Genomic DNA, 13,686 nt, shown 5'->3' with positions numbered 1-13,686 from the left:
GTGGACCCAGACACCAAGGAAACGATGAAGCTGATAGGCTTAGGCAGCTTTTCCAATCTTTGTATCTCACAGCCTTCAGTGGAAGTGTCTATGTCTCCCAGGCTCTTAATTCTGTCATGTTGCTTGAATAAAATTAAAGACGAAGGATAACAAAATTAACTTTATCCACTCCTGCAAACTAAGAATCTCTTGTAGCTGAAACAATACCAGTGGGAGAAAGGAACAGAAGAAAAGTTGAGACCTTATGAGCGAGTAATCTAGTGCACATAGCATTATTGGTCACAGTAGATTCCTGTTGTCCCCGGGCCCGTTTCTGTAATAATTTACTTGGGAAATATTTATACGGACATGTTTCCAATTTGCATCTCGTATATTAGGGGGATCACTATGAACGGAATCTTACACACTGGCCAGTTAAGGCACAATTTCTATGCAAAATAAATGGTAAATAGAGGCATTGTAAAGCCGTCAAACAGGCAACTGCAAGGGATAAAACACCGATACCATCGACAAGCAAAAGACAAGGAAAGGGCACCGACGATTTGCAAGCGTTGGGTTGGCACTTCGCTCCCCTTTGTTGTCCCCACGACGCGCGCGCCCTTGCTCACCAGCTGCTGGAGCGCGCGTACTTGCCAGGCGCGTGCAGGCTGTTGTGATTGGCTGAGTTGCGCCCCCCCCCCACCCCGCCAAGGGCGCCGGAGTCTGGAGCCGCGCGCGTCGTTTCTCGTGTGCGCGCATGCCGCGAGCGAGGGGGAGCGAGCATATCAGTACAATACAGAGCATCTTTACAGGCGGCACACACACTAGCAGCCTGCACGTAGAGTGAACAGTGTAGGGCTAGCATTGTTTAGCAAGCATCGAATCGTTGGAGTTTCCATGGTTGCTGTTTATTTCCATGTTCCTCTGTAACTGTCAGCGATTTCTTCAATGAAGGACTGAGATAGGGACACTGTTTGACGCAGTCGGTGTTCTTCTCCATGTGCTAGTGTTTTCTTTCTAATACGATACACACCCAAGATTCCCCCCCCCCCCCCCCAGTTTAGCCGAGACATGTTCGCTTTCGAGACCGGTGCTTCCTTATGATTACTTAAAGAAGAGAGGGGGAAGAATGAAAATGCTCCGCTTTCGCAGTTCAAGCATCAAGTCGTTAAGTCAAGAGATCAAATGTACAATCAGACTCCTGGATGACACTGAGCTACCTTGCATTATCCAGGTACAGTAGCAAGGATAATGGATTTAGAAATCCTGCTTCAAATAAACTCATTCAAAGCTACTCGAAATATGGGAGAGATTTTCCTTTTGAAGGACCATGGAAATTGTATTTTTTGGCACTATGCTATTTAAAGTTTCTTTTTGGTTTTTAGAACGTGTATATATATATTTTTTACCCTATAAATATCTTCGCTATGCTGTGAGTTGAACATGCACAACTGATCTTTATTCATTGCCATGTTAAAGAAATTGAAGCTTCGGACACTCCCCTTTACTATAGAACGGCAATGTCTACATGATTGTTGCCAATGAAACGATAAAGGTTCATTATTACTATTTCTAATTGATGGCATGCTATTTAATTAGAATGCGTTTTCTGATTCCGGCTTGCGTCTTGATGAAATCATTCGTTTCTTTTTTTAAAATGATAAAATTATTTTGTTGATGTGAGTACATTTATAGTTTTCCGTGTATTTACCGCGAGGAATACATAATTCATATTTTAAATCTGTCGATCCCTGTATGTTACTTGGAATGGTTGTGTGCGTAAGATTTGTATTATATTTGCTTCCTGTTCTTTATATACAACATGTGAGCTATCTACCAGACATCCACCAATGCCTTCTGATCTGGTGATGCATTTATAAGTTTAAAAAAAATGCATTTATTTTAAACATGCTTTCTTTCCAAAATTTTATTTTGTGGAAATTGGAGATTGTTTTCATTTAGACTATGGCTGGTATTAAATACAGAGGAAAATATCTTGTTTGATGTTTATTTCAATTTCATCACGTAATGTAAAGCAATCTTTCACATACCAAGGTTTATTTTACTGTTTGTACAACGAGTGTATTTTGGCAAAAATCATTTAAGTTCCATGGGTATCTGTAAATACTGATCTATGGCTTTTGTTTGGGCGTACTTTCTAAACCCATGCTAAAAAACTGAAATTAGGTGGAACTTCCTTGGCTCATTTATTTTAAATTATGCTTTTGATTAAATTAGTAAATAAAAATGTTTTAAATATTCAACAGGTCAGGTGACATATGTGAAAAGAGAAAAAGTTAGCATTTCATCTTGGTGACTTTTCATCAGAGTTCAGTAAAGTTGGAAATAAAACTAGTTATAAGGTTATGGGAAAGGCCGAGCCAAGAAACATGAAGATCTGAGATTTAGGGAGACTGAATAACATGGGTGTAAGGATGGTGGACAATAAAAAGATGTCTTGAGAAGTGAAACCTGAACAGCTGAACAATTGGGAACAAGAGTAGGCTACCTAGATCCTTGAATCTGCCCTGATATTGAATAACCTAATAAACTAATGCTTGACCTGACTGGAACCTCATCTCTGCATTCCGCCTTCTTCTCCCCTCCACCCCCCTCCCTCCAGCCTGGCCTCCCTTTTGCTTCTCAAGAATATCTTCTCCTCTGTTTTAAAAATACTTAAAAACCGTTTCAGCTGCACTCTGAGCAAGAAGGTTCCAAAGAGAGAAAAATCCCACCTCATTTCTGTCTTAAAGAGGTGACTCCTTACACCGTAACCCCAGTTCTAGATGCAAGAGATTCTGCAGATGCTGGAAATCCAAAGGAACACACAGAAAATGGCCAAAAGGTCGACTCTTTAATCCTTCCCATAGATGCTGCCTGATCTGCTGAGTTCCTCCCGCATTTTGTGTGTGTAACCCCAGTTCTAGATTTTCCTGTAGGAGGAAACAGCTCACCACATTCACACCATCAAAATCCCTGAGAATTTTATATGTTTCAATCTAGGTACTGTCATTCTTCTAACATATCAAACCCTTCCTCATAAGATGCCTTCTAAGTCTAGTTATGAGTTGGTAAACTACTGATCTAATAAAACTTGCACATCTTAACTAAGGAGACCAAAATCCTACACAGAACACAAGACATGATCTCACCAGTACCCTATATAACTGAAAAACAACCTCCCTATTACTGTATTACTAGTTGTATCTGCATACTAGCCTTTTGCCAATCATATATTAGGGTATCCAGGCCCCTGTGAATCTCAGAGCTCTGCCATCTCTCACCTCTCACTATTTATGAATATGCATTTTCAAAAAAATTCAAAATTGTCAGAATGGACAATTTCACATCTTGCCATATTGTATTCCCCTTCGATGGACTGTCGCCAATTCACAGCTGATTGGTAAACCCTCTGTGGTTTCCTTATATCCTGTTCAGAACTTAATTTCCACCTAGCTCTTAGTCATGAGCAGATTTAGCAAGCATACTGTCTAGGTGGTACCTTCATCCAACTAGTGAGCCAGACAAGATGAGCCAAAAGGTCTCCTGCTGTATCATAACTTTTCTATGATTCTAAGAGAACAGAGGAAAAGAAACACCCTGATGCTGCAAATGTGAGACAGAAAAGTGGAATAGCTGATGATATCTGAAATTGTTGATTTTATTGGTAGTGTCACCTCAGATTCATCTTCCTCTTGCTTCTGGCATTCTCAAGGAATGGTTCCCTCTGGGATGCACTGCTTCACTCTTCTGTCTCCACTTCTCTCATGACATTCTGATTTTGGATAAGCAAAACGATGAAAGAATGCAGGGTTAGTGGAAATATGGAGCCAAGCTTACAGTACAATTGGCCATGATTTTATTCAATGGTGGCGACAGCTCATGGTACTGAGGAGTACACTGTTCCTAATCAGTATGTTCACCTGTTCAGATTTCATTTTTTTCCCTTTTATCTACACCTTCTCTGACATAACTTTAATTATCCCATGTTTTTTTATTGTGGCCTCTTTCAGTGGTGCCATCCCTACTTCAGATCTCTCTTCGTTACAGTATCTCAGAACTTCTTACTTGTTCTCTTTACCAAACATCCTCAAACCCCATCAAATACCCTTTTGTTTGAAATTTAAAAGAAGTTGTTTTCCTCTGTTTTCCCCAAATTCTGATGAAAGTTCATTGACCTGAATCATTAATGATGTTTTTCTCTGCACAGGTGCTGCTTGATCTACTTAGCATTTTATTTCTAGTTCCCAGCATCTGCCGTATTTTGCTTTTAAGTTAGGAATAATTGATTTATTGAATTGTTTCTATCTTTGTCGTTGTACAAATTATCCTGCATTCTAATATTTTTCCCTTTTATTCCCTCTCTGTGAATCTAGCTGTTTTAGTTTTATAAATTCTACAGTGACTGCCCAAAGATGGTCTGGAACTGTACTTTTCATTAACTTTCTGACTCAGGGATGTCTCCATCAAAATTTCTCTGAAATTCTTTCATTGTATCATTGAATAAATAAAAAGGAAAACTATTTTCTTAACTTGCTTTCACAATTCAAATACAACTAAAAGCATTTAGTAATCCTGAATTCATTGCAAAGCCAATATTTTTCCAGTGCATAGCCAAGTACAACCTTTTAATTTATTCACCTTGCTGGGAAGGCTAGCCTTTAACCACCCTGAAGAAGTTGCTAGAGAGTCATCTTCTCAAACTGCTGCAACCTTTCTTGAGTGAATGCACTCCCATGATATTATTGGGTAGTATTTCCTTGGTGGAGGGAAGGAGTTTTGGACAATGCAAAGTGAAAATTATTTTAACTAGCATCTTTTCATATTTTATATATTTAGATCAAATGTGGCATTTAATGATATATTGAATGAGTGGAGCTGAAATATACAGAAAACTATGGTTTTAGTTCACTCAGCAGGAAAGGGTGCTGTTTGCAATGAATTTATAGCCTATCCTTGTTATAAGAAGGTGGTGATCGCCTATTTCCTTGAACCATAGGAGACTTTTTTTTTCTGAAGTAGTTGAAAACAGTGAGCAGGGAACAATTGGCCTCATTGGTGTGAGACTGCAGTCACATATAGAACAGAGTGAATGGAAGTTGACTGCTTTCCTCACTTTAATGGTTATCATCTTTCAAAGCTCAAAATTTTAAACCTGAATTCAGATCCTCAAGTTACCTAGTTAATTTACATTGTAGCTTTCCGTGACATTTTGGTGCCACAGCTGAGTATTTATTACGTAGACATCCTGGCTCTTAGAATGGTATTCGTGTTTCCACCTACAAAATCATTGCCGTCTATGCTTTGAAGGTTTATCAGTTTTATTACAGAAGTGCAATGATTTATTTTCAAGTCAGGATAATGTGTGACTTGGAGTGGAACAAGCTGATTTAATGAAGCTCCTTTCTCTGTCAGTTCTGAATAGTGGATGTCAGGAGTTTGGGAGGACCAAGCAAAGAAGCCTTGTAGCTGTGGAGCATCCGTGGTAAAAGGAATGAAAGTTTGCCATTGTGGAATAATTGACAGTGAAAGATTACATGTGTGAAGTGATTGTTACTACTTACTGGCCCAAGAATACCATGACCTTCCTAAATGCAGTCCAGTGCTAGTGTTCATTTCCAGTGACCTCAGCCATCTTCCTTTTTTCTGGGCATGATTTTTGATAATGAAGCAATTTGTCCCAGATTTGCTTTGAATTCTATTTTGCTGGGTCTCCTTGATGCTATACTTAGTCTAATTGTGCCTTGATGTCAAGGGTAATCACACCTCTCCCACTGCTGGTGTTCAGGTCATTTGACAGTGTTTGGAGGAGGGATGAATGAGGCCTGGAATGATCTTGTTAGGACTCAAAGCGGATAGCACTAAGCAGAATATTAGTGATGATCCATGGTACTCTGTGCAATATCTTCCTTCTCTAAACTGATGATTGAGAGTGGACAAATAAAGCAAAGATTTGCCAAGTAGTTTTGTCCTTCTGTGGACAGGACATACTTGGACACTTTTCTGTTTGTCAGTGTTGCATCCGTACTAATTGGCATTTATTTCTATTCATGCTTTGAGATGTCTCTTGCTACTTGAAGCACTGTAGTCCCCCAGGTGAAGGAACTGCTAAAATGCCATTGATTCAGTATTATAGAATAATGAGATGCCAGTGTATTTCCAAATAAGAATGGTGTGGAACTTGGAAATAACTTGTGGGTAGCATCTTTGTTGTGAACATCCTCACCAATAGAATTTTCTGGTTGTTAATGTAGTCACTGTGTGTAATTGCAATGTATTGTATAATGGGGCAGGCTGAAGCCCAGAATACCAGTAGTGGAAGGAATGGTTCTTAATGTGTGGTGAATCTACTTCAGCTGGCTCACTAGTACACATTTTCAGTACTGCATTTGGCTCTTGTCAGGAATTCTATCACTTATCACAGTAGTAATCAAAGTTAATTTCACAAGCACTACGAGGGGATGATTGATAAGTTCGTGGCCTAAGGTAGAAGGAGTCAATTTTAGAAAACCTCGCACATTTATTTTTCAACATAGCCCCCTCCTACACTTACACACCTAGTTCAGCAGTCGTGGAGCATATGGATCCCTTCTTTGTAGAAGTGGTCCACAGCAGGGGTGATTGATAAGTTCGTGGCCGAAGGTGAAAGGAGATGAGATATTAACTTCAAACTTTCTGCATTATCACTCAAAGAGTTGAACTGCACATGCATGTAATGAGAGCATCTTGGACCTCCAGGTGGTCCATAGCAGGAGCGATTGATAAGTTCGTGGCCAAAGGGAGAAGGAGATGAGTTATACGACTCTCGTTACATGCACATACAGCTCAGCTCTTTAAGTGAAAATGCAGATAGTTTGAAGTTAATAACTCATCTCCTTCTACCTTAGGCCACGAACTTATCAATCACCCCTGCTGTGGACCACTTCTGGAGGTCCAAGGTGCTGGCTTCTACAAAGAAGGGGTCCGTATGCTCCACAACTGCTGGACTAAGTGTGTAAATGTAGGAAAAATAAATGTGCTAGGTTTTCTAAAACTGACTTCTTCTACCATAGGCCACGAACTTATCAATCATCCCCTCGTAGTGCTTGTGAAATTAACTTTGATTACTACTGTGATAAGTGATAGAATTCCTGACAAGAGCCAAATGCAGTATAATCAAAAGTGCCACAAGACCACTGTGTGCAATGGGCACCACCCACCAAACCCACACATCGACCAGTTCACAAGAGGAATGCATGCAATTGTTGAAGGATTTGAGCCTGTTTTAAAATTTGGGTTTCCATCTTAGCAATGTATAATTGGGAAACTTGATCTAGTATAATAAATTTTCATAGACTCATACAGAAATTGGAGGTCCAGAAGAGTTGCAGACAAGTTGAAAGCTATGCACTCTGCTCATATTGTTTTTGATATCTTGTGGAGTGAATTGAACTTTAAAAGGACTGATACCTTTTGAAAGGCAAGATGATCATCCACTTGACGATTATGGCAAAGGCTGGTTGTAAATGTATCAGTTTTGTCTCTTATGTTTGTGTGCAGGGCTCTGTAGTTATGGAAGTTGGGGATGTTCATGTAGACATCTTCTCTTAGTCTAGTTAGCAGAAAAATTCATGACTGGAATCAGTCAGTTGATTGTGCTTGGTTCAGTGTATTGCATTCTATTTTTGCTGTTTGGCATTAGGGCATTATAGTTTCACCAGGAAGTACCTAATTTTAGATATGATTATTGTTCTTCACTTGATCTTTTCCTCTCTCTACCCTTAAGGTTAGAAGAGTGGGATTGGTATTCTATCTTAATGGTAGAGAGAGAATTAAGCCAGGCTAGTTACAGACTGAGACTGATGATGTCTTTGCTGCTGTTATTGTCCTCCGGCCCTTCAGTAATTCCCAGTTTTGTTCTGCTAATCTGTATTATGTCTTACACAGTTTATATGGTGTCAGCATTGTCAGAGGGTGTCCTCAATGTGGACATGTGAATTGACAATCCAAGCAATTTATTTAGAATGTGTTTTTTACCTTTGCTGCCATCAGTAGGAATCTCTGGCGTGACCGCTCAAAGCGAAGAAAGAGCTTTGTATAAACAATGGAAGGTACTCATCGCCTTGCAAACTGTTTGCGTGGCTGCCCCCTTTGGCCACCTACTTTCTGTGGAAGAGTGCATGATTCCCGCATTGACTTCATCTGTAAAACTGTAGTGGAAGCAAGTGATCGTAGGTCATGAAGACTGTCGAAGAAGAGTACCAAGAACACGTAGGAATTCTGATTCACTGGTTGAAGGAGGATGGTGAACACTAATTAGCAGGAGGTTCGCTTGTTCTTTTTTAATGAGATTTTTGGGTTTTGGAGTCTGTTGTTAACTCTCAGTACCTCTTTCTCAGGTTTGCATACTGCTCTGACATAATTTTTAGTGTACATTTCCTTCTGCTAGAATGAGCATATACAAAATATTTGTTGGGCAATCTGGGACTTCAAACCAAAAACATAATTCATGAATGCAGCAGTGCCAAGATTTTGCTTGACTGGAATGTGGGACAGCTCCTAAACTTGCAACATTTTTATTCAGAAAGGGAGGGAGGCAGACAAAGCTGAACAATATTCGTTACTGTTAAGGGCATGAAAGCAGGCAACTTAAAATGTTCATGGTTTTGTGAAAGGGAAATCACGTTTGACTAACTTAGAGTTCTTTGAGAAATAGCAAGTGTGTGGATAAAAGGATACCATTGTGGAAAATGAAAGTTCATAGTGTGGGAAGAGGGTTGGTGTGGGTCAATTAACATGAAATGGGGAGGAAGTCCATTTACTGGTTGGCAAGCAGAGTGGTGCACCACAGAGTTTGTGGTAGAACTTCAAGCTTTGTTAATTTACTGTACATTAATGACTAAATGAAGGAATTGAAAGTGTGGTGGCTAAATTTGCTGATGACATTGATAAGTAGGGAAGTAATTTGTGAAGAGGACTTAAGGGGGCTACAAATGAATAGAGTTTTAAAATGAGAGTATGAGGATAAGAGATGAGAAATTGTCCATTTTTCTGAATGGTGAATTCTGAAAGATCTAAGTAAGACCATAAGACATAGTAGCAGAATTAGGCCACTTGGCTCATTGAGTCTGCTCCACCATTTCATCATGGCTGATCCATTTCTCCTCTCAGCCCTAATCTCTTGCCTTCCCTCTGTATCCCTTCATGCCATGACCAATCAAGAATCTATCAACCTCTACCTTAACTATACGTCCAGACCTGGCCTCCACAGCTGTCTGTGGCAAAGAATTCCACCGATTCACCACTCTCTGGCTAAGGAAATTCCTCCTCATCTTCATTCTGAAAGGATGCTCCTCTATTCCAAGGCTGTGTCCTCATACACCTACTTTATAAAAGGATAATATATAGATACTGTAAGTAATTAGTGGAGCAATTAATTTAATTTCAAGTGTACTGTATTGATTTCCTTATTTAAGGAATGATAATTCAGGAAAAGCAGTTCAGTGCTTCCAATACCTGGAATGGTTAGATTCTCTTAGTCAAGGTTTGATTTGCATTCGCTAGAGTTAGATGAGTGAGATGGAAATTAATTAAAACAGAAGTCCTTTGGAGCTTTGGCAGAGTGGATGTGGAGAGGATTTTTCTTTTGTGGAGGAATCTAGATCTGCAGTCACTGTTTTAAAATTAAGGGGTTTCCCATTTAGGAAGGATGAGGTAAAATAATTGTTCATACAGAGGTTTGAATATATGGCATTTCCCTTCCTCAAAGGGTGGGAGAAGCAGTTGTTTGAACACTGTTAAGGCAAGGTCAGATAGAAACTTGTTAAGCCAGATCTCATTCTATCCCGTTAAAGTGATGGGCAATTTCTTGAACTGATTTTGCCTTTGTGATGATGGACTTTTTAAGTGTTGATTTGCCTCTTGTTTTAGTTGACAGGGAAGGACACAAAGACTTTGATATGATAACATGTGCCAAATCTAAATAATCCTTCAATTTGTGCTTCTAGTTAGACAGATATAAATTTTAAGTTTCATGTTCCTTTTCACATCCTTTCATAATTTTCTCCATTTATTGTTCTTCCTGCCCTAGTGAATGAAAGCCTAGATTTTCAACTTTCTCCTTATCCTGATAAGCCCTTTCTTTATAAATGCTTACTACATGTTGCATCCCTAATCTTCTCGTTGTGTTGGTAAATTCAACCAATAACCTTCATTTCTGTTGTATTCTGCAAACAATCTATAAACTGTAAAAATAAATAAACTGAGCAAGAAATAAAGGAATAATGAGGTGGCATTCATGGGCAGTTCAGAATCTGATGGCAGAGGGGAAGAATCTGTTCCTAAATTGTGGAGTGTGGGTCTTCAGGCTCCTGTACCTCCTCCTTGATGGTAGTAATGAGAAGAGGGCATGTTTTAGATGGTGAGAGTCTTTAAAGATGGATGCTGCCTCCTTGAGGCACTGCCTCTTGAAGATATCTTCAATGGTGGGGAAGATTGTGCCCATGACAAAGCTGGCTGGTCTGAAACCCTCTGTAGCCTCTTGTGATCCTGTGTATGTATTTGGAAACAAGAGTAATGCAGAAATGGATTTTGGGCTGAATTAGCATCTGTACAAGACAGTTTTGGATGAACTCATTGTTAAAGTCAAACTCAATGTCAAAAGAAAGGGCTTTTAATATTTGTCACATATATCTCCCATTGGGATGCTGAATGCAATCTGAAAGCATTGCTGATGCAGAATTTATTAAGCACTGTGTTACAGAAGCCTGTTTTCTAGAGAAGGAAAAGTGATCATAGTGACTGGTGTTATATAGGATTTTGTAACTGAAGCCAAGCACTGTTATTTGTGTGCTTGTTTGTCCTTGAGGCTCAGTTTATTCCCCATGATGGGAGAAAATCGAGAGCGGATGAATATATTAGTGAATAACTCAGTTCTTGTATACAATATTCTTGTAATCATAGTACAGCCTTGTATAATACCTAAATCTCAATGCAAGTGATTAAATGCAAAAAGAATCTGGTTTAACTTGTAATACTCTGATTCTGATCATGCTTATCCAACCTAGGACATACAGTCCATTTCTGGATCGTCAGAGGCACAGCTGACACATATAGACTTTGATGTAAAGGATAAAGGAACAGTTGTTTTGCAGGCAGTTGGTTGGATGGTGCAACATTTGGAAGAGAGTAAATAGATGTGCACAGTGAAATGCTTGGTGTATTTTCATGCCAGCAAGAAACCTTGTGTGCTGTTTCACAAAGCATGATGAAGTTCTTTAGCGATTTGAAGAGAGCTTTGTGCAAATCTTTGAGCTCATCTGTTCCAGCATGGAAATAATCGGGGAATTCCTTAATATGCTTAAATGCTAAACTGTGCATCATCTGAAGACGCCACTTTAGTTTATACTGCAGCACCAGCAAATATCACCCAGTGTTTGAGTGCTGATGTGATTTTCCTGAAGGAAAATATCACTCAGCTTCTAGAATGTTCACTGCTGACTCTGTGGAGGTTTGCACCTTACATGTAATGCAGGAATAAGTCTGTAGGTGAAGGCCCCAATTTGGGATCCACACTGCTCATGTTCTGAGTACAGGGTGCCTCCAGGTTACGTAAGGATTCTGTTTCTGTCCATAAGACCCTTGCACTATAAGTTGGGGATGTCCATTTCCAATGGTACACTGGTACATTTGTGCAGGTCTACAGCAGACCCAATCTCACTGGCTCTCCTCTCGGCTTAAGAGCACATAGATGGCAGCAAAACATACACTCAGTATTTTATTTTATTAGGCACACCTGCTCATTAATGCAAATATCCAGTCAGCCAGTAAACCTTGCAACACCATCAAACAGTTCAGCTCTTATTCAGACCAAAATCAGAATGGGGAAGAAATGTGATCTAAGTGACTTAGACCATGGAATGATTGTTGGTGCCACATAGGGTGGTTTGAGTATCTCAGAAACTGCTGATCCTCTGGGAGTTTTATGTACAATGCTCTCTAGACTTTATAGAAAATGGTGCAAAACAACAAAAACAAATCCTGGGAGTGGCAGTTCAGTGGGAAAAATGCCTTGTTAATGAGAGAGAGGTCAGAGAAGAACTGCTAGATTGGTTACAGCTGACAGAAAGACGGCAGTAACTCAACCATGTGCTACAACAGTGGTGTGCAGAAAGGCATCTCTGAATGCACAGCACGTTGAACCTTGAAGTGGATGGACAGAGGATCATGAAGATACACTCAGTGACCAATTTATTAAGGAGAGGAAGTACTTATCGATTGCAGCTCAGTGTTCAATACCATCATTCTCTTACTACTAATCAATAAGCATCAAAACCTGGGCCTCGGTACCACCCTCTGCAGCTGGATCCTCAACTTTCTTATTGGGATACCACAGTCAGTGTGGATCAATAAAAACTTCTCATTGACAACCGACACAGGTGTACTTAAAGGATGTGAGCTTGGTCAACTGCTCTACTCTCTCTACGTTCATGACTCTGGCTAGGCACAGCTCAGATGTCCTCTGTAAGTTTGCCAAGTGACACTACTATGGCTGGCAGAATCTTAGATGACAATGAGGAGGCACTTAAGAGTGAGATAGATCAGTTGGTTGGGTGGTCTCACAACAACAGCACCACATCCAATGTCAAAAAGACCATGGAGCTGATTGTGGACTTCAGAAATGGAAATGGTCCTCAATGAGGGGTCAGCAATGGTACGAGTGAGCAACTTCAAGCTCCCATGTGTCATCATCTTAGAGGATCTATCCTGAACCTAAAACATTGATGTGATCACGAAGGAGGCATGCCTGAGGCTCTACTTGATTAGGAGTTTGAGGAGATTTGGTAAGTCACCAAAGAGATGCAAGTTTCTACAGATGCCCGGTAGAGAGCTTTCAGACTGTTGCATCACAATCTGATGTGGAGCCTCTAATGCACTGGTTTAAAAGGGTTGTAGACTTGGCCAGCTCCATCGTGGCATAACTCTGCCTGCCATCAAGGACATTTTCAACAGACAGTGCCTCAAGAAGATGATTTCCATCATTAAAGACTCTCACAATCCAGGACATATCCTCATCATGTTACTACCATCAGGGAGGAGGCACAGGAGCCTGAAGACCCTTACTCAACATTTTAAGAACAGTTACTTCCACCAAAAGATTTCTGAATGGTCCATGGACCAATGAACACTACTTCTTATTCATATTTTGCACTATTTATTTATTTGTGGCTTATAGTAAATTTTGTCTTGTACTGCTGCCATAAAAGAACAAATTTCATGACATACGTCAATGATAATAAACCTGATTTCCAATTCTAATTCTAACCTGTGTTGTATCGCTCTTCATACACAATGCTATAATCCTTTTATTTCATTGAAGTATGTACTGTGCCAGCCATTAATGAATAACATGAAACGTATTGTTATAATAATCTTGATAAGGCTCTAAAAATCTACGTGAGAATTTGCATTAAGTAGGATTTCCTAAGTCTGGTCATTGGTAGCCTGGAGAGCTCCAGTATTTGCATGTGTTACACAGTGACTGATGTTCATCCAGCAACAACCAGTTGTGCGTTACCAGCGGCACTGTTTGTGATTGAAGTTCAGGAAACTACCAGAGTTTATTGCTATCATTCTAGTGTGCATTAAAGGAGAGGTAAATTTGATTTGTTGAGACTTGCAGAACAGAAACTATGTATTTGTCATAAAACTTGATCTAAAAATTGATCG

At 39.8% G+C, this 13,686-nt stretch overlaps 1 protein-coding gene across 4 annotated transcripts in view; it reads left to right on the top strand.

The window, feature by feature from the left end:
• Positions 1-764: 764 nt before the first annotated feature.
• Positions 765-13,686, top strand: part of frmd3 (FERM domain containing 3) — a 185,830-nt gene continuing 172,908 nt past the window's right edge. For all 4 annotated transcript variants that reach the window (XM_063068799.1, XM_063068798.1, XM_063068800.1 and 1 more), the window contains exon 1: positions 765-1,213. In XM_063068799.1, coding sequence (XP_062924869.1) covers positions 1,109-1,213 — 105 coding nt within the window. In that variant the 5' untranslated portion in view covers positions 765-1,108. The remainder of the gene's footprint in view (positions 1,214-13,686) is intronic.

This window comes from Mobula hypostoma, chromosome 16 (genome assembly GCF_963921235.1).
Source record: "Mobula hypostoma chromosome 16, sMobHyp1.1, whole genome shotgun sequence".
NCBI lineage: Eukaryota > Metazoa > Chordata > Chondrichthyes > Myliobatiformes > Myliobatidae > Mobula > Mobula hypostoma.
Note: the sequence above shows the minus strand (reverse complement) of the source record. Positions and strands in the feature narration are given on the sequence as shown.